Genomic DNA, 22,168 nt, shown 5'->3' on the forward strand with positions numbered 1-22,168 from the left:
GGGTACTGTGATGAGCGTGTAATAATCTTTCACCTCCTCCCCCTCCTTCTCGACAATTTCCTCTGGCAATGCTGGGTCAAATTCTCATTGATTTCGCTTCCGTATAACTAATCTTCAACTCAAATTACAAGTTAACTTCGAGAATCGAATTAATTTTTTTCAATCTTTCACCATTTTTTTTTTACCGTTTACTCATCGTTTATTTGATCTTGATAACAGAAAATCGAATTTTCATTTATAATCCACAAGAAATTTTTCACTGCTAATATATTTTCTATATCTATTGAACACAATGTGATTGTATTATAAGTAAATTAATTTTCCAAAATTGTTATAACTAAATAATCATATTTTTATAGAACAGTTTCGTGGCCTACTAAGGTAACGTTTACTACCATAGTAACGGTTGCTATTGATAGGGTTTGCCATGATAACCGTTGCTATGGAAATGGTTGCTATGGAAACGGTTGCTATGGATACAGTTGCTATAGATACGGTTGCTATGGTAACCATTGCTATGGAAATGGTTGCTATGGATACGGTTACCATGGAAACGGTTGCTATGGTATCCGTTGCTATGGATATGGTTACCATAGAAACGGTTGTTATGGATAGGGTTGCCATGGTAACTGTTGCTATGGAAACGGTTGCTATGGATACGGTTACCATGGAAACGGTTGCTATAGATACAGTTGCTATAAATACGGTTGCTATGATAACCGTTGCTATGGAAATGGTTGCTACGGTTGCTATGGATACAGTTGCTATAGATACGGTTGCTATGGTAACCGTTGCTATGGAAATGGTTGCTACGGTTGCTATGGATACAGTTGGTATAGATACGGTTGCTATGGTATCCGTTGCTATGGAAATGGTTGCTACAGTTGCTATGGATACGGTTACCATGGAAACGGTTGCTATGGATAGGGTTGCCATGGAAATGGTTGCTATAGAAACGGTTGCTATGGAAACTATGGAAACGATTGCTATGGAAACTATTACCATAGCAACCATACAAGTATACAATGGACGGACGGACGGACGAACGCAAAATCCTAAAAAAAATGACCTTTTTCCATAATTTTTCATATATTTAAATAAGAAAATTTTCTTTATTCGAAAAGACGAACTATGAGAATATTGTCGAGGCATAAAATTCAAATTCCAATATATACGTAAAAAAAAAGATGTGTATATATCGGAATAAATCGATATAAAAAAAAAACATATATAATATGTAAAAGGCACTTGACCGAATCTCTTTTTTTTCTGATTCGTCAATTCTCACCCCAAAAAAAAAAAAAAATACGAATATTTGGAAGAAATTGGAAAATATTCTTAGCGCCTGAAAAGACATTTGGGGGAAAAAAAAGTAGGTAGGGAATAATCATAAATATAAAGGGTAAAATTGCTCTTATCGAGGATATTGAGCAAACCCTTCTTTTTCCTTTTCTCACCTCCCCTCCCTCCCTCCCTCCTCCATCATCACGACACTTGAATCTATAGGTGATCTTCGCTTCAAGTTTTTATCGACTCATAAACCGTTTTGCTCCAAGAATCATTTCATATTTAACGCACACTTGACCGAAAGGGGAGGGACGTAATGTCATTTTTAAGAAAGAAAATTTGTATTTTATGTCACAGTAGATACTAGGTGACATAAAAAAAATAAATATATATATATATATATATATATATATATATATATATATATATATAGTTGCGCGTAACGCATTAGTCTCTTGATGGAATGTGAGGACCATCAGAACATTTTTTTATTGAATGACATTACGATTTTAAGGGTTTGACATGAAAAATCACTATCAGCAGAAACACATCACAAAGATTCTTCTCGAAATAATTGAAAAAAAAGGGAAAAAAAAAATTATGGTTGGAAATTAACAACTCTCTCGTATATTAAAAAAATTATATATTTGAAATATAATTTTGTGGAAATTATTTTATTATATCAGTATAAAAAGACAATTTTAGTCGTATAGAGACAATAAAAAAATTTAAATTCTTATTAAAAAAAAAACCCTCTTTTTTGCTCAATAGAGGAAAATTAAATTCCCTAAAAAGCAATTTTTAGTCCAAGAGTCCTTAGAATTTAGATTGATATCTTAGAATCAGACGCAAAGTGGTTATCTATCACAAAAAGAGGAACTAAGATAGAGAGAGAGAGAGAATGAGGTCATCGCACTCTGTTGCTTTCAATAATTTGCGAGTCTAATGCTCCTCGGGTTTCGGGAGTGATAGGCATTTTAACCCTTTCGTCTGTAGATGAAATTCAGTAGCTAAAGACGAACAAATTGACATATCTACGGTAGTACTGCCTAAAGTGAAATCTCGACTTTTCTTATAATATATCAAGAGAGAGAGAGAAAGAGAGAGGGGGGGGAGGGAGAATGAAAGCATCAGGACCGACATTTTAAAATCAATGAATAATTCAATTTTGTGTAGGTTCTTATCTTCGTGAAATCAATCGCTCCCGCCCCCTCCCCACCCTATCCCCCCTTTTAACATCCTGTTCATTTTACAAATTTATGGAAAGTTGAAGGATGTATACTTCCTGTTCATTAATCTTTAAACTTTTCCATCATTATTCACAGTTGAGAGAACGTGAAATATGAGAATTAAATCAATCTTGAGAGGATCTTGAGATATTTTATTAAATGATCATTTTCAAGAATGAGTGTTCTTAAAAGTTAATTTTTCCAAAAAAATTAAATTTTTGTTATTATTATTATAATACCCACTTGGAAAGATTTCCTGGAAAGTGCCTCCTGAAGGTTCTATCAGAATTCCGCCGGAACTTCCAACGTAATTCCTTCGGAATTCCATTGGAGTTCCAAAGAATTTCCGATGGGATTCAGACGGAATTTGGACTCTAAAAATTTTGAAAAAAATTAATCGGAATTCCGTCGGAATCTCACAGAAAATTCTTTTGAACTCCGATGGAATTCCGACGGAATTACGTTGGAAGTTCCGACGGAATTACGTTGGAAGTTCCGGCGGAATTCTGATAGAACCTCCAGGGGTCACTTTCCGGGGAATTTTTCCAAGTGGGTAATTAATAAAAATTTCAAAAAAATATTTCAAGAGACAATTTTGCATAAGGAAACTTTTTTCTCTAAGACCCTCGTATTTAATGGAATTAACTCTCTGTCTCTCTTTCTCTCTCTCTCAGTCTATATATTTACTTTTTAAGAAGTATTCATGCAGAGGTGCATCGAATGTGATAATTGCGGGAAACATATCTCAGCATTATATGGTAACATTATAGCCCAGATGTTTTCACGTGAGCTACTAGATTTTCCCCTGGGGTTCTGGCATCTGTCGACATCAGTATTCCTACTCTCATCTATGTAATTCATGAGTACACCCTGCATAACGAACTGTGACCGAAGATGTAAATGCGGTAAGTTTTCGTTGAAAATCTCATTGCGCCCGAAAAGTTTTGCGGAAAACAGAAAGCCTCTCGTAAGCTTTCGTGAAAATTTATTTTACCATCGTTTATTTCCGTTGAAAATTGTTGTGCAAGTGAATGCAACTCTCAACAAATTATAACGTTTATAATTAATTTACATCAGTAAATTTTTTTTTTATTGATCAAAACAATTTTGAAATACATATATTTTTTTAATCATAAGAGGAAAATTTTAAACAAATTTAAAAATTAGCATAATTCTTGTTCAATTGAATTTTAACAAATACGAATTTTCATATGATTTAATGTAAAAATTTCTAATTCACGGAATCTTGAGTTGTTCAAATTTTTATTTTTACTAATTTTTATTTTGTATAATTCTTGAAATGACTTAATTTTTATTTGTCCAAAATTGCAAATTTGCCAAATGTAACTATCAGAAATTATCATGAAAATCATGATTGGTAAATTTTGAAAATAGCACCGAAATCATTTTTGACTGCTATTTGGTTATTTATTTCGGATTAATGAAAATTCAGCGTTTTAAAAATTCTATCAAATAAAAAATCGAACAAATTAAGATTCTGTAAAAAAAAAATCTATAAAAATTTTTTAAAATAAAAAATCGTTTAAAAATGGAAAATCTGTTAAATGCTAATTCAAAAAATGAAAAATTATATCGTAATAAAATTTTTTAAATATTAAAAATTCCTTGAAATACTTCTTAAAAATGCCATTTATGTAGAGAAAGAATTTATTTCAAGTTTTCTAATATCTCTGTGCAAGGGTCCACTTTAAAAAAGCTTTTTCACGAAAGACAGAGACACATAAGATTCCTCTCTCTCTCTCTCTCTCTCTCTCTCTCTCTCTCTCTCTCTCTCTCTCTCTCTCTCTCTTTCGCCTGAGAATAAGTTAGCTGACGATTACAAAGAGTCCATGCAAGAAAAAAAGGAAAACTTTTAAAAAGGGTGCAAAAAAAGGGAGGGGGGGGGTTTGAATAGAAGATGGAGTGACGAACTGGGAATTGCTAAAACGGTAAAAGAGTTTTCGGCGAAAGCAAGCGGCACTTTCGACCACACCAAGACAAAGTTTGAATAATGCAGGATCACAAGTCTGCTTAAAACTGATCAGTTTCACCTTTTCTGATCTTAACTCTCTGTGTCTTTCTTTCTCTCTCTCTCTCTCTTTCTCTCCCTTTTTCCTTTTCTAAGCTCACTCACTCTCTCTCTAAGAATAAAGACGAAACGAAGATTGATTTTAGATTGCTTGGGAATTGGGAATGCCGAGGCACTATATACTCTCGCAAGGCTGTTTGTGCTATGTGTGTAAAGGTTATACTGTTGCAATTCTATAAAGCGAGCTTTTGCACTCTCGAGGGAAGTAGAGAACTAACGTCAAGCCTTATACGTGTGATTCGTATTCCTACCGATCAACCATCAAAATTTGAATACCTGATAAAATGACCAATCCCAAAAGGAATTCTCTCGGATAATTGAAAAAAAAAACAATACAAAAATCATGGTTTAAAGCACTTTTTTTATATCCCTTGGAGAGTAATTCTCGATTACAAATATAGAACGAAGCGTGTGTGTGTGTGTGTGTTGACCTTCGATTTACTGACCCGACACCCTTTTTATTTTTATCAACTGAAAAGAAATGCAATTTACATTTCATTAACAGAAAAATTTAATCTAACATTATTCCAATTCAAAAATTCAATTAAAATACTAATTTATAATAAATTCTTCAGAAAGAATGATAAAAAATTTTTAATTAGAAAAAAAAAACTATCAATTATGAGAAATTAATAAGATTTTAATAAAATATTAATTATAAAGAAAAAAATGAAATAATTTTAAATTGATTATTAAAAAATAATTTCTATTCAATAAATATAGAGAGAGAGAGATAATGTTAAACCAATTCTACTATTATCGAATAGGTGCATTATTTCTTATTACCATCCACTCTCCTTTCCATTTCCTTTCAGTTCTTTACAGTCTCCACTTCAAGCGTCTTGCTCCCATGAAATATTCAAAGCGATGAAATAGCCTAACTTCTAGCACGACGAAGTACCAAAAAAGAAAAATTCCCATCTGCCACACTATAGAAGTGAGGAAATGTAAAATTGAAACCTTTTTTTTTTCTAACCAAAAAAATTCGTAAATCTCGGGGAAAAATCCATAAAGTCTCATCTTCTCAGACAGCAAAAAAAAAAAATAAAACGAAATTTTAGTATTATACTGCAAAAAAAAAAAAATTCTTTTGACAACTCTATTATTTATAGAAAGAGAAAAAATATTTCGAAATTGAGAATAAATATTTATTTACTATTTGCGGAAAAGAATTTTTTTTTTTACTACCAAAGTCTAATATTAAATAATTTAAAAGAGTATATAGTCTGACTAAAACTGTTTTTACTACTTAAATTAAAAAAAGGAAAACAAGTTGACTAAAACTTTCTAAAAATAAAAAAAAAAATTGTAATTTTTCGTTTCTAACTAAAAATACTCTTTTACTACTAAATCGAAAATTATAAAAACGAAACCATTTTTGTCCCAACTAAATTTTTTTTTCACTACTAAAACAAAAAAGAATCTAAGAAACCTTTTTTTGTCTGACAAAAACTGTATTTTTCTACTGTTACTAAAATTGCTTGAAAAAAAAAAAATTACAAAAAAAGTCTATAAAAAAAATATTAATATGAAATTAATAATTTAGAAAAAAAAATAATTTTCATAAAACTGAAATTAAATATAAATATTTAAAATTGATGAATAACTTTTCTATCATATTAAATTGTTCAATTGTGTTGGAGAAATGGCAATTAATTTAATCTCATAATTTTAATGTCCTATATAGAAGATCCCATTGAATAACAACCTCCCCTCCTCTATATATATATATATGTATTCTATTTTACGTACTTCGTGCTTTAAGCTCGTAAAGCTTGCCATTTACACTGTACTCTTGTACATACATCTGTGTGTTTGGATAAGATAATCACGAATTTATTTTATGTTTCAGGGACTACCGTGGGGCGAATGGTCACCGTGTACAAGGTGAGTAAAATCAAAATTTACGACTCAACTGTTATTTATTCAACCCATCAACTATTATTCCTAATATTATTTATAACTTTAATCACATTAAAACAAAATCTATTAGTGACGCAAAATTCATTATAATATGTCTGAATTAAAAATAAAAAATTTACACGAGAAAAAAAAATACCTACATTTTATTAATATTGAAATTAATTACCAAAAGTATTTGCATGATAAAAACAATATAAATAAGAAACATGAATATTAATAATGTCAATAATAAAAGAAAGCAATATGAATAAAAAAAACAAAAAAAATTTATTAATATTTTTTTATAAAACTGTAAATAATATTATAAAAAAAATAAATAATTAAAAAAAAATAATAAATAAAAGTAATTTTTGAATTTCAATTTATTTATTATTTGTCCCTTTTTTATTATTTACGTTATTTATTTTTTTTTGGCACTTATACTCCATTTATTTGATTCCCCACTGAATTTTGATATGTAAACATTTTTAGTAAAAAAAAAAAAATTATTTCGTATTTTAACAAGCATTTAAAATTTGATTCTTTTGTAAATAAAATGCAATTCAATGAATAAGTTAAATTCAAAAGGATTGAAATTTTAAATTCAAAACACAAAAGAGAGTCAAGTGCATGTACTCGAATGTTTTTTTTTGTAATGTTTTTAAACAAAATGATTTTAAATTAAAATAATTGTAAATAAAATTAAAGTTATATAATAGAATAATTTATTTAATGAAAAACATTTTGTTAAGTATTTTAACAGTACTTGACTTTGGAATACTCGTTAACACCGTATTGTACATATATGTGAAAAGTACTTGCATTAATATTTTTTTAATTTAAAATATTTTCTCACATTTTTTTTTTTATAAGACAAAAATGGTTTTATAATTTTTTTTTCTCTATTGTATAATATAGTTTCTGTGGTAACTTTTCACCATCTGGAATTGTTGTAATTATTTTCCACGGAAATACAGTAGACTGCAATGGGGGATAATAATTTATGAGTTCTATAAGTTCAAACTTTACTAGGCTGGCAACGCCTATTTATACGGATCTAAAGTGTCTTATACACTTATCTATACTACTTTTATTTTCTGTACTTTGTTTTCGATAAACTGAGAGAGAGAGAGAGAGAGAGAAAAAAAAAGAGTGTGAAGACGCTTCTTTTTTTTCAAACTTTGTAGAGAAAACTTTTTTTCTATTTCGTGAATGAAAAAAAAAATATATTTTTTATTTCTTTTTTTCAAATAGGAAAATTCCAATCACTTTTAAATTTATATTAATTGAAATTTTTTTTTTTTAATTTAAAGAAAAAAATGAATTTTATTTCTAATTTCCAAGTTGTTTGACGTCAATAAAATATGATTTTTATTAATATTTTTCAAAAATTGAACATAAAAATTTATTTGCTGAACAATTGTTAAAATTCAATTAATTCTTTTTTTTACAGACGTTGCGATGGAGGTATATCCAGACAACAGAGACGTTGTCGGAAAAAACCTTGTAAAGGAAAATCGTGGAGCGTCAAATATAAACTTTGTAACACACAGGTGAGAGATTTAAAAAAAAAATCATTAAGCTAATTTTCCAATTGTAATTATCAAATGTCAATCAAAAAATTTTTTTAAATAATAATTAATTTTTAATCAAAATCTTTTGTTTCTTTTTCTTATTTGCTGCGTTAGATAGAATCACACAATACGTAAAATCCCATATATGGAAAAATCTAGAAAATGAAATAACTTTTTTCAGATTTCTTTAATAAAATAAAAAAAAAAAAAAAACTATTGCACGAAAAATGAAAATAAAATTTTGATTTTAATTAATTATTAAAAAATTTTTGTTTATTATTTAAAACACCACAAAAGTGTGTATATAATAAAATATTTTTTACCATATATTAATTAAAAAATAATTATTGTTTTTAAATCCATGAAAAATGATCCAGTGAAAATATTTTAATTAAAATGACCTAATGAATGGAAATTTTTTTATGTATATTATTTAAAAATTACAGCAAAATATTTACAAATTATTCTTGTAAATAAATATTTGAAATTAATTTATAAAAAAATTATATATATATATATATATATATATATATATATATATATATATATATATATATATATATATATATATATATATTTTAATAATACACTTTTATCAAAAATGTTTGCATTAAAATATTAATTAACAATTCAAGTGAATTTATAAAACGTCAGTTTCAAAATCAATAATAATTAATCAATTTTAATTTTAAAGATTAAAAGAAACAAAAAACTAAAATTATCATTGAGAATCGTGAAATAAAAATAGTCAAATACAGAATTATTGAACTGTAAATTATAGACCAGGAGAAATTAATTAATTCCTGTCACCTGTTTTTTACCATCGAGTTTATATTTTTGCAATTGAATATGAAAATAATATTAATAAGCATTTTTCAAGCTTAATTACATTTGATTAATGTACAGTGGTTTTTTAAAAATGAGTTTTATTTAGAGACAAATATATTAACTTCCTTTTAAGTGGTCAATTTTTCGACATATGAAGTTTCACAAAATTTGTATTTATATAAAAACTGTTAATTGTTTTTTTTTCTTTTTAATTTTTGTAAATTTTACTCTCATTTAATTTAAAATAAATTATATTTAGTTGGAATTAAAAAATTTCTGATAATTTCCCGTATATTACCCTGAGATTTTACACGAAAAAAAAGAGAGAGAGAGAAAAAAAGACAAGTTACATGGTTAAATTACGTGTAGAAAATGTATGTAGTTGGTCTCATCCCTATATGATCATATAGCTGACACGAGCTCTTCTAGTACACTTTTATCTGCATAGATATTCTGTATGTGTGGTACAAGCGTAACAACTGACTCTGCAGATATCGCGGTCCCCACGGGAACATTGCAATGCAGGCGACCTGACCTACATTCAAATGTGGGACAAAATTTTCGGACAAAGAGAAAATAATCATTGAATTCAAGGGATATATATATGAATAAAAATATTATTTAAAAAAAAAAAATCCCCAACATCTGATCTAATTTTTGTTGTCTGTATCATTATTTCGATATATCAAAAGTTAGAAAAAAAAATTTCCATCTCTGATTTTTAGAAACCAATACTTTCCCTGAGAAATAATTTCAAAAAAAAAGAAGTATTTTCGCTTTTTCTATTTTTTATTTTTCTAAGACCCTGAAAAATAATTTCAGCAAAAAAAAAGGAGAATTTTCGCTTTTAATACTTTTATATTTTTTGAAGATTGTAAAAAATTATTTTCAGTAAAAAAAAATAAGAAGAAGAATCGTGAAAAAATTGACAAGTTTGTTATATTTTAAAATTTTATAGAAAACGTACAATTCAACGATAATCTCAAAATGTCAATATAAATTACGATAAGCTTCGAGGCGTATCGAACCATATGAACCATTACTCTTGATCACATATATATATATATATACATAAATGTCTAATATTGTATAGTCGAACCAAACTTTATACAGTTTCGGTTGCATGAATGCAATGTACTTTACATACTAAACTACTTGGAAAACGTATAAACTTGTCTATTTAAATAAAATTATTTCCTCGAGAAACAAGTGCAGTAAACGAATCAAAAGAACCGTATATTGGGATGAGACCATTCACATTATAGTCAAAGTGATTCTAATTAATTGTTAAAAAAAATTCGTCTAACTAAATATTGACTTGTACTACTGATTTTCTATTTTTATAAATTATGTCTGACTAAAATCGATTTATACTACTGATAAAATTATTTATTAACGAGTCTTATTAAATATTTACTTGTACTACTTTTTTTTTACACATTACACAAGGTCTGTCTGACTAAATTGATTCTATACTACTTAAAAAATACAAAAATTTAGAAAATCTGACTAAATATTGACTTGTACTACTGATTTTCTAATCTAGAAAATATGTCTGACTTAATTGAGTTTATACTACTAAAAAATACAAAAATTTAGAAAATCTGACTAAATATTGGCTTGTACTACTAATTTTCTATTTTTAGAAATTTTGTCTGACTAAAATCGATTCATACTACTGATAAAATTATTTATTTACGAGTCTTATTAAATATTTACTTGTACTACTTTTTTTCACATTACACGACATTATGTCCGACTAAATTGAGTCTATACTACTTAAAAGATACAAAAATTCAGAAAATCTGACTAAATATTGACTTTTACAACTAATTTTCTATTTTTAGAAATTTTGTCTGACTAAAATCGATTCATACTACTGATAAAATTATTTATTAACGAGTTCTTACTAAATATTTACTTGTATTACTTTTTTTTAAACATTACACGATATTATGTCCGACTAAATTGAATCTATACTACTTATAAAATACAAAAATTTAGAAAATGTGACTAACTATTGACTTGTACTACTGATTTTCTAATCTAGAAAATATGTCTGACTTAAAATCAGTTTATACTACTTTGAAAAATTACAAAAATGTAGAAATTATAACTGAATATTCATAATTAAAATTAAATTAATATAAATTAATTATTAAATTAAATAAATAAATTTCTACTATTAGCAAAATTACAAAAAAATTTGGCAACTCCCACACCTTTTATTAAGGGGGAAAAATCTAGGCAATATATGTATAATTCCCCCCCGCCCCCCAGATAAATAGATAAAATGGTAAATTTTTAAAATAGGAGCCAGTCAAAAAAAAAATTTATTTTTGACATTTAAATATATTGACAAGACAAATTTTGACGCGGAAAATGCCTCTTTGTTGGAACTTTTTTTTTTTTTTTTTATCACAACATATATATTCAATTGACACAACTCACATTGTTCATCTTTGATTGACGCAATCCTGTTGTGAAAAGAACCCTCCATATTCACCGATTTCAAAATTGTACGAGGCAGTTATGACCCTCTATAATTTTTCCCCTAACGATAAAGTGATGCTTTCATTTATATTGTCAAAATACAAGGGAAAAAAAAATTCCTTCACGATCAAATTTAGATTATCAATATATTATTATCAATAAAATATTTATTTGAACCAATTAATTAATTGAATCAAATAAAATTTTTTTTTTTCATTAAAATAAAATTCCAAAAAAAAATTTTACTGAATATTATTTAATATAATAATAATTAATAAATACAAAAAGAAAAAATCAGGGGAAATTTTATTGAAAAAAAAGAGAGAAAGAGAGAGAGAGAGAGTTTCAAAAGGAATTCAATGAAGTATTAATCGCTCAGGGAGTCAATTACACCAAAAGCGGTCCTCGAAGTTGCACGTGGAGACAATAATTTAGCGGAGCAACAATAAATTTCAAGTTAAAATCCGACCGGAAGGGATTTACTTCGTGGGATACCAGGTCCTTACCGCTTCCGTTTTGCGAATACCCACACGTATATATATATATATATATATATATATATACATATACGGAATTGTCGACAGAGACTGTGGATTCAAACCCATACTATAAATAAGGAATATATTCCATTTGAATCGCATTCTCTCTTTTATCAAAGAATTCTCCACTATTTTTTTTTCCTCTTTATTTCATATCAACATTCTACTTTATTAAATTCAAAGAAAAAAATTAAAACTACGCCACATTTTAAACATTATTGTAAACGTATTTAAAGAATTCCTCGTCATAATATTAAATTGGATTTATATTTGAAAATTTTTTTTTTCTCTCAAAGATTTTTTTTTTTATTTAAATTTTTTTTTCTATTCTAATTTTACTATTAAAAAAATAATAAAATAATGAATAATAAAATTATTAGCATTATTATTATTATTTTTTATTATTTTATTATCATCTAGATTTAGTAGTAAAAGACAAGTTTAGTCAGGCAAAATCTTGTTAAATTCTTTGAAAATTATGTGTTAGTAGTAAAAACAAATTTAGTCAGACAATAATTTGTTAAATCCTTAAAAAATTAGTTTGCAGTAGTAAAAGATCGTTTTAGTCAGACATACACGGAAAAAAATGAAAAAGTAATTTTTACTACTTTCATAGTAAAACGGAAACTGTCCGAAGTTTCTACACATCTCTGGCAACTTTTACTCTAAAAATAGTAAAATTGACTATTTTTGTAGTAAATTTTACTGTTCCGTAGTAATTTTTACTATTTCTAAAGTAAATTTTACTATTTTTGGAGTAAAAGTTGACAGAGATGCGCAGAAACTTCTGACAGTTCCCGTTTTACTATGAAAGTAGTAAAAATTACTTTTTCTTTTATTCCGTGTAATAATTTTTTTAAATCTACATTAAAAGTATTAAAATCTAGCCAAAAAAAAAAGGTTGCAAAAAATTTGTAATTTTAGTTCTAGTAGTTAATGCAACGTAATGGTTATGTACATGAAGGTAAATAGAATTTAATAAATTTTTAATTCAAGTGAAAAAAATTTAAAGAGACGGGGCTAATGTTGTGGTGAATAAAATGAACTAAAAAATGCAAGAGAGAGAGAGAGAGAGAGAGAAGAGGGGTATCATTAGCATAAAGAAAGTACGAGCTAATTTGCAATTTAAAAGATTTCATTGTCCGTGTTCACATCAACATTTACTAGTTCATTTTAACTATTAACTATATTATATTTATATATTATAACCCCTGTATAAAATAAATAAATTCAAAAGCCTTTTATGAAAATATATATTTGTGCGCCCATTATAAATTCATATATATTGAAAAATATTTAAAGAAATCAAATTTTTTATTATTTATTTATATAATTACTTTTTGTAATTATAAAATTGAAATAAAATATGGAGAGCTACGCGAAAATATATTTAGAAACTTTTGTTTTTAATTACAGTTCATGGTGTATTTTTTGAAAAAAAAAAATTATTGTCATATATCGTTTTTGCTGTTTAGCATCCTTTGGGGACAAAGTTTGCGGTCATAGAGCCAAAAGTTTAGCACACTCAACCCAAGCAAATATTTGTGGTTTCACATAGTCGATTAAATTCCAAGACCACTTCAATAATATTTCTCTATATGCAGATTTCATTTTTGAAAAAAAAAAATTACTTTTCTTTTTAAAAAAAGTTAATTTTTGGAAAAAAAGACCAATAAAAATCAAATTAGGAAATGAAAACTCGTTTTACCGTTTGAATGGATGCAATAAAGAAATCTCATTATAATTTTCTTTTCAAATACCCCCCCCCCTCTCAGATATGGAAATAAATTTTTTTTTTTTAAACATTTTTCGTATATGATTTTTGTTTGGAATGTAATTCAGAAAAATTTTTATAGTGGGCAAAATCTAAATGATATTCTTGGTATAGAGAAGGGGCACTATTATATACTCAATTGGATTTCCTTGAATTGAACGCCACACAGAGTCCTAAACTATCGTGCGTCCTTTTCTGTATAGAAAGCAAAGCCTGTGTTATAGTTTGCATGTCTCTCTCTCTCTCTCTCTTGCTCTCTCGCTTCTCACTTTAAAGCATAATCATTTCCCTCCGTTCAGATTTGACCTGGTTTCTATGCCAGTTTTCATCCCCCTTGATATGCTTGGCGACCCGAAATCTACGCTCCTGCTGTTAGCCAGGCTTAAATGATATATTATTGTGAAACTCTCGACTGCTTTGCAGTGTGTTTCCACATCCGATATATATCGAGTGGAAATTAATTAACTAACAAATTCGTCATTATAAAGCTGCTCTTCTATTTCTTTTTATATACAGAGAAAAGTTTTGTTTGCACCAAACACAATTTTTTTTTTTTTTTGCATTAACTTTGATTTTTGATAATTTGATTTCAAAAACAAATTTTTGATTCAAATAAATATTTTTGATCTAAATAAATGTTTGCTAAATTTAATAAATTTTTTCAAGACAGAATTTAATTGAGCCAAATAAAATTTTGCTTGATTCAATAAAAAAAAATTTCAACTATTATATTATACTTTTCTATTTTTCTTTTCATTTTTCTATTCTGTTTTTTTTATTATCTAAATTTATTTCTAATTATTTAAATTTATCTGTATTTATTTTTATTTATAATTTTTTCAAAATAAATTCTATATTTATGTTTATTTAGTAGATGCAACAAAAATTTGGTGGTTTCAAACAAATATTTCTCCTCTTTTTTACGAGACGCATAACTATTTTCCCTCACTGAAAATTAAGAGGTATTAAAATAAGACGCAACGATTTTAATGCAATTTTATTTTTCTATAATCCAATTTGGCATTAAATTGTTGCATATTTTATTTTAATATCTCACAATTTTTCAATGTTAAAAAAAAACCAAATTTCCAGTGTTATAAAATGTCAAAAGTTCTTATTCTCGAGAAATTTTATATCCCCTATATAACTATAATAGTGAAAAATCTTCTCGTTAACAGTTTTTTTTTTTCTGTGAAATGCATTGCCATTACTTCATCATAAATAGTCGATTGTTCAATGAGCTGAGTTTAAAAGCTCTCCCTCTCTTTCTCTCCCCTTCCTTTTTTCTCATTTAATGGACGCTACAACCTCAAACTTTTTTTTCCAATGCCATATCAGACTAAAAATAATGCCTTCTATTTTCCATGGATATAATAGAAATCGATCTAATTATTAATATATATGTATTAATATATACAATAAAAAAAGATTATTAAAAAAAAAAAATTTTTTCTCATTAATGATTTTGGTAAAAAAAAAAAATAAAATAAATTATAAAACAAAGAAATATTAATCTCCTTTTAAAAATTTAAATTAACTTAAACATTGAAAATTATAAATTGAAAATTATAAATTAAAAAATTCTAATATCAAAAAAACTCTATCATTTGATAAAAATGTGTATCTTAAAAAAATTTTATAAAAAAAAAATTATTATTCACGCAAGAATTATTTTCCATTGAATTATTTTACAGTACAATAATTAATGTGCGAAATCACATTAATCCTCCTAATCTATTACCTAAATGCATTGCAATGACCCTTATATAACAATTTACCTCAACATATATCGTAAAAGGATTCAATATTCCATAAAATTCAAAAATCAATTTATCACTTTAATTGTATTAAAAATGCTAATTAATTCAAATACGAGTTCTTTTCAATTAAATATGTTAAGAAAAAAATATAAATTAAAAAAGTATTTAATTTTTTCTAGATTTAGAAACAATTTTTTAGATAAATATTTTTTCTCCCAAGAATAATCTATGGATGAACAATATATATATATATATATATATATATATATATATATATATTATAGAAAACATTTTATTTCATTTCAATAGAAATTTTTATTATTAAAAATAAAATTAATTATTTTAAAAATTTTAATTATTAAATTCTTTACAATGAAATAAAATAAAATGCCCATTTATTAATAATATATTATTGATTTTATTGATATTTATAAGGGGGAAAAAATTGTATTGATATTAGGAAAATCATAAAGTTAATCACTATACACACAGTTATAATTGGAAATATATAACAATACGAATTTTCAAAGCCAGTATGTAATTATTGCAAACAAAGCCGATCATACAGTTACCTTGAATATTACACTTGCTTTACTTATTCCCGGTATGTTTGACCCGTTGATTGTTATTTGCGAATCAATGTTTACACATCGCTTTCCATCATTAATTAACAGAAATTAAATGTCAATTTGTGAATAATACATATTGCATTGAAACCCTAATTTAATTCTCTCGCAATCGTTATTTTAATAATAAATTTAATTATCATTTTTTTTTTTTTTTTTCATTATAAAATCAGAAAGTCATTCTTACTTTTCGCGTTTTAATTTAAATTAAAGAAAAGAATTAATAATTTTTTAATACAATGTATTTTTTTATTAAAATTTTTAATTATAAAAATTATAAAAATTTTATAATATTTTTTTAGAAAACTACATTGTATTAAAAAATTATATTATAATAGTATAATAATAAATAAAAAAAATATATCAATAAGTCATTCAAAAAATGAATAAAAATGATAAATGGGCACAATCCGTATATAAATATAAAATCAAACAATATTTGGTATACCCTAGTATAATAATTCCAATAAAAAAATAATAATGACTCACCCTCACTAAATCCCTCGATAAAGCTCCAATTTTCCGTTCTGCAAAAAAAAACATCATGTTTATTAAATTTATTACACCATTGCAAATTAATTTAATAAATATATAACAAAATAATCCAAAAAACAAAAAAAAAAACTAAATGACTAAAAAGTGATATAATAAATATTAATAATAAATATTAATTCTGTAATTAATTTTGAAATAACTTTCTAAAAAAAATTTCTTCGCGAATTATTTCTCAATTTCAAAATGATATTACAAAGAGAAAAAAATTTATAATAATGAATAAAAAAAAAAAATTTCGTTAAACAGCTTTTACAATGAATAGAAAACAAAAACAAAAAAAATATTCGAAACTGAGAAATCGCTCAATATATATATAGTGTGGGAAACTTGGATTAAAATTGTGTCACCAGGAAATTGGTAGATCGTGAAAATGGAAAAGTTATGAGGTCAGAACAAAAGGTTAGCCAGAGAGACGAATTGTTGACATAAAAATATACTTGCCACCCACCTACTATTGTGGCAAAACTTTATTTTCAACCTATAAACGTACTTCCGTTGAGAAAGAAAGAGAGAGGGAGAGAGAGCACGTATTACGCGCACTATATGCCAGGTTTATACCTTGTGCACGACAAACTTTACCGTAATCCGTTACGATCGGATTATCAGGCACAACGTGCACGGAATATTCGTGACCGGAAAGGTGAAAAGGACATCTTTCTTCCCTTCCCGATTGCGGAATTACATTCTCGTAAATTTTCCCCAAGAAACTTTTTCCCCAAAATCCATATAGATATATAATTAAACAAAAAAAAAAATTTCTCAAATCAGAATACGATTGTTTTATAATATTCCATAATTTATTTTCTTTAATTTTATTTAATTTTACAATTTTTTATCAAGAAAAAATTAAAAATGATTTTTTTAATTAAAAAAATAAGTATGAAACATTAAGTAGTTGAAGTAATTGTCTCGTCAGATGTTGTAATTTTGTCAGTAGTACAAGTCAATATTTGGCTAAACTTTCTACATGTTTGTAATTTTATCAGTAATGCAAGTAAATGCTTGGTAAAAATATCAGTAGTACAAGTTTGGTTTTAGTCACACATAATGAATAAACTAAAAAAAACAGTCGTAAAACTGTTTTAATTTTAAAACTTAGTAGAACAAGTTGGTTATGGTCACGACATTATGAATAAATTAAAAATTTCAGTTATAATTTAATTTGATTAATTAAACCAAAAATATTTTCTTGAAAAACTATTATTACTTTTTTTGTGTTGAAAAAGGAATGTAAGTGGTTCTTTGTTAAAAAGAGGATTTTTCTTATTTATAGGAAAGAAAGCCGAGCAAGCAAGAAAAGTATATTTTTTTGATAATAAAAAGTTGTTATTTTTCACAGGTAATGTGCGCTGTATTCTCGCTTTCTTATGTGACGATTATTATATTACTCTTATCTTACTCAAACACGTATTCCTTAAATCTTAAAGCGAGAATAAAAAGGGCACGTTATCATAATAACGAGGAGTACGCTCTGCTGTTTTCCCATATTCGAAGAGACGTCACTTCCTCTCGAGTAGATAGGAATATGGCGATTTTACTGGTCACGTAGAAAAGGGCACTTCAAACTCTCTTTCTCTATCTTTCTTTATTTCTTAAAACGATTCTAAATGGGTTCTTCCGTTACAATACTATTTAAAAATTTTTTTTTAACATAATAAATATGTTGCAATTTAAAAAAAAACTCTACAAAAAAACACTATTTTAAGGCCCTGTATTCCCGAGACATTATCTCGCGAATTTAATTTTTCGAAAATTTTTCCAAATTGATTTTGAGTGTAGCTCAGCATCCGCTGGACCAAGCAAAAAGTGCGCCATACATTTTTTGTTCAGAACTTTCTTCTAATCACTTTAGCGGTATTCTCGAACGATTATCTCGCGAATTTAATTTTTCGAAAATTTTTCCCCCAATTTTTTTAAATGTAGCTCAGCATCCGCTAGACCAATCAAAAAGTGTGCCATACATTTATTGTTCGAGACTTTTTGCTCAATTTTTTGGCATTATTCCCGAGACATTATCTCGCGAATTTAATTTTTCGAAAATTTTTCCAAATTGATTTTGAGTGTAGCTCAGCATCCGCTGGACCAAGCAAAAAGTGCGCCATACATTTTTTGTTCAGAACTTTCTTCTAATCACTTTGGCGGTATTCTCCAACGATTATCTCGCGAATTTAGTTTTTTGAAAATTTTTCCCCCCATTTTTTTATTTGTAGCTCAGCATCCGCTGGACCAATCAAAAAGTGTGCCATACATTTATTGTTCGAGACTTTTTGCTCAATTTTTTGGCATTATTCCCGAGACATTATCTCGCGAATTTAATTTTTCGAAAATTTTTCCAAATTGATTTTGAGTGTAGCTCAGCATCCGCTGGACCAAGCAAAAAGTGCGCCATACATTTTTTGTTCAGAACTTTCTTCTAATCACTTTGGCGGTATTCTCCAACGATTATCTCGCGAATTTAGTTTTTTGAAAATTTTTCCCCCCATTTTTTTATTTGTAGCTCAGCATCCGCTGGACCAATCAAAAAGTGCGCCATACATTTTTTGTTCGAGACTTTTTGCTCAATTTTTTGGCATTATTCCCGAGACATTATCTCGCGAATTTAATTTTTCGAAAATTTTTCTCCCAATTTTTTTAATTGTAGCTCAGCATCCGCTGGACCAATCAAAAAGTGCGCCATACATTTTTTGTTCGAGACTTTTTGCTCAATTTTTTGGCATTATTCCCGAGACATTGTCTCGCGAATTTAATTTTTCGAAAATTTTTCAAAATTGATTTTGAGTGTAGCTCAGCATCCGCTAGACCAATCAAAAAGTGAGCCATACATTTTTTGTTCAGAACTTTCTTCTAATCACTTTGGCGGTATTCTCGAACAATTATCTCGCGAATTTAATTTTTCGAAAATTTTTCCCCCAATTTTTTTAAATGTAGCTCAGCATCCGCTGACCAATCAAAAAGTGCGCCATACATTTTTTGTTCGAGACTTTTTGCTCAATTTTTTGGCATTATTCCCGAGACATTATCTCGCGAATTTAATTTTTCGAAAATTTTTCCAAATTGATTTTGAGTGTAGCTCAGCATCCGCTGGACCAATCAAAAAGTGCGCCATACATTTTTTGTTCAGAACTTTCTTCTAATCACATTGGCGGTATTCTCAAACGATTATCTCGCGAATTTAATTTTTAGAAAATTTTTCCCCCAATTTTTTTAATTGTAGCTCAGTACCCGCTGGACCAATCAAAAAGTGTGCCATACATTTTGTGTTCGAGACTTTTTGCTCATTTTTTTGGCGGTATTCCGAAGTGGTTATCACTCGAATTTAATTTTTCGAAAATTTTTCCAAAATATTTTTGAGTAAAAACTTAAAAAAGTAAAAACGCACTCAAGCTTTCGATTGACCTTGTTATGTAAAATACAACGTTTACGAATGTTTTAGAAACTTTCATCTTATCGCATATAAACTTCCACAAGGAAGGGCGTTTGTCAAGAAAATTTTAAATAGAGGTGGATTTTCACAAGGGAATTGAGAACGCCGATAATAATACTCTCTTTCTCAATTTTCCAAGACAGTTTTTTGACACAAAAGTTAAAATAACATTTTTTAAAGTAGAATTATCTGATAAATTTTTGAATACTTAAATGATGACTTTTTTTAAATATTTCGTTTTAATTGAAAATTTCTCATAATTTTTTTAAAAATAATTTTTATATTCGTTACTGTAAATATGTTTCAGCCTTGTGACATTCCAACAAATTATCGAGCAGAACAATGTGAAGCATTCAATAATGTTCCATATGGTGGACAATTATTAAAATGGTATCCATACTATGATTCGACAAGATTATGTTCATTAATATGCCGTGGAGAACAATCGCTGGACGATGTTTCCAATAATAATAAAGATGAAAAATTATTAGCAGGCAGAACAGAATCAAGTGAAGAGGAATATAGTACGAGTGTTGATTCCGAAGAGACAATAATCGTTCAACTCGCAGAAAAAGTCAAAGACGGCACTAGATGTCGACCCGAGAGTCTTGACGTTTGCATTGGAGGAGAATGTGTCGTAAGTTACAAAAATTATTATTAAGTTTTTTAACAAAAAATTAGTAAGGTAATTTAAATCAAAAATTTGAATTTACCTACTTTGACGATTAATTTTCATAAATTAGACTTCTAAATTATGTTTTCATTAATTAATAAATAATTTTAAATGAACTCGCTCAAATGAGAATTTTGCATCGATTCGAGGAAACGTTCATTATAAATAAACATTCACATAATCGTGTAATTAAGGTGTAAGAGGGAAGACAATGTGTATGTAATAAGGAAAAGTAATTGTAAACTAGGTCGCTAAGTTTATGAAAATGACTGTGATTACGAGCTCGAGAAACAAACCGGTTAATTAGAAGCGTCATCATGCAATATCGTTGGTCATATATAAAAATGAGTCAATTATTAGAAAAAAAATAAAATAAAATTTTTCTGAAAATATAAGGAAACTGTATTACAACTAAAAATTCGAAAAATGACTGACTCCCTACACCCAGAGAAATGTTTTATTTGAACCAAATATATTTAATTTAAATAAATATTTTTCTCACAGCCTACCAGCCTATTTATTTGGCGTAAAAAACTTTTTTTATTTAAATCAAATAAATTCTACCACAAAAAGATATTTGAAATATTCGAAACATTTTGAAGACAAAATTGTGATTAAAATGAAGAACTTGAGTAATTTTGAGTCCGAGTGTACCAACTCAGGATCTTTAAATTCTAACCTACAGCAGTAAATGCTAACTAGTTTCGCATAATAATGGACTGACTTTAACTTTAGTCAAACAACGGGTAATTACTTTCTTCAAGAACCTTATTTCAGCTGCGAAGTCTTTTTATAAAACTTATTGCATTCGACAGTTGGACTGCAATTTTTTCTTTTTTTTTTATTAACCTCTGCGGAAATAAATTAGATACTATTTCCATTTTCATGAATCAATTTTGTATTTCTTTTTTGAATATTTGAGGGACTAAAATTACAGTTGTAGAAATTTATTTATTTATTTATTTTTTTTTGAAGTATAATATTCTTAAGTGACTCATTTTGATGTGTACATAATAATAATAATATAGAGAAAATTTGTCAAGTGAAAAGTTTCATGAATATTTTTCATGATAAACAAGTCTGGAAAAGTCAAACTTGGTAGTTAAAATCTTGGACTTCGACAGACCCTTCAAAACTGAAAATACAACGTGTACAAGAAACTTGCAAAAGTTGTTAACGATCCGATGAGAAATTCTAAAACTCTCGCAAAACTTTACCAAGAATTGTCAAAGTAGGACACGCGATGCAATATCTTTTAAAAATCTCTTGAGATACACGACACCTGTTTCTGCAAGGGGGAAGGGGATGAAAAAAAATTCTCTCCAAAAAAAATATATATATAAAGAACAATATTTTCAAATATATGTTTTTCAAAGAACTGATTTTTAAAAATCTTAAACTTTTTTTTTGAAAAA

At 27.2% G+C, this 22,168-nt stretch overlaps 2 protein-coding genes across 7 annotated transcripts in view; one reads left to right on the top strand and one right to left on the bottom strand.

Moving 5' to 3' along the window:
• LOC127290510 (retinal homeobox protein Rx2-like) overlaps positions 1-22,168 on the bottom strand; it is a 390,969-nt gene that overhangs the window by 285,360 nt on the left and 83,441 nt on the right. The window contains exon 7 of the mRNA XM_051319130.1: positions 16,591-16,628. The gene's annotated coding sequence lies outside the window, so the exon portion shown is untranslated. The remainder of the gene's footprint in view (positions 1-16,590; positions 16,629-22,168) is intronic.
• Positions 1-22,168, top strand: part of LOC127290499 (protein madd-4) — a 151,496-nt gene that overhangs the window by 104,605 nt on the left and 24,723 nt on the right. For all 6 annotated transcript variants that reach the window (XM_051319090.1, XM_051319093.1, XM_051319094.1 and 3 more), the window contains exons 5-7: positions 6,458-6,492; positions 7,961-8,060; positions 20,388-20,717. In XM_051319090.1, the coding sequence (XP_051175047.1) occupies positions 6,458-6,492; positions 7,961-8,060; positions 20,388-20,717 (465 nt within the window). The remainder of the gene's footprint in view (positions 1-6,457; positions 6,493-7,960; positions 8,061-20,387; positions 20,718-22,168) is intronic.

Source organism: Leptopilina boulardi, unplaced genomic scaffold (genome assembly GCF_019393585.1).
Source record: "Leptopilina boulardi isolate dan_hultmark-lab unplaced genomic scaffold, ZJU_Lbou_2.1 LbouV2_70, whole genome shotgun sequence".
Taxonomy (NCBI): Eukaryota; Metazoa; Arthropoda; class Insecta; order Hymenoptera; family Figitidae; genus Leptopilina; species Leptopilina boulardi.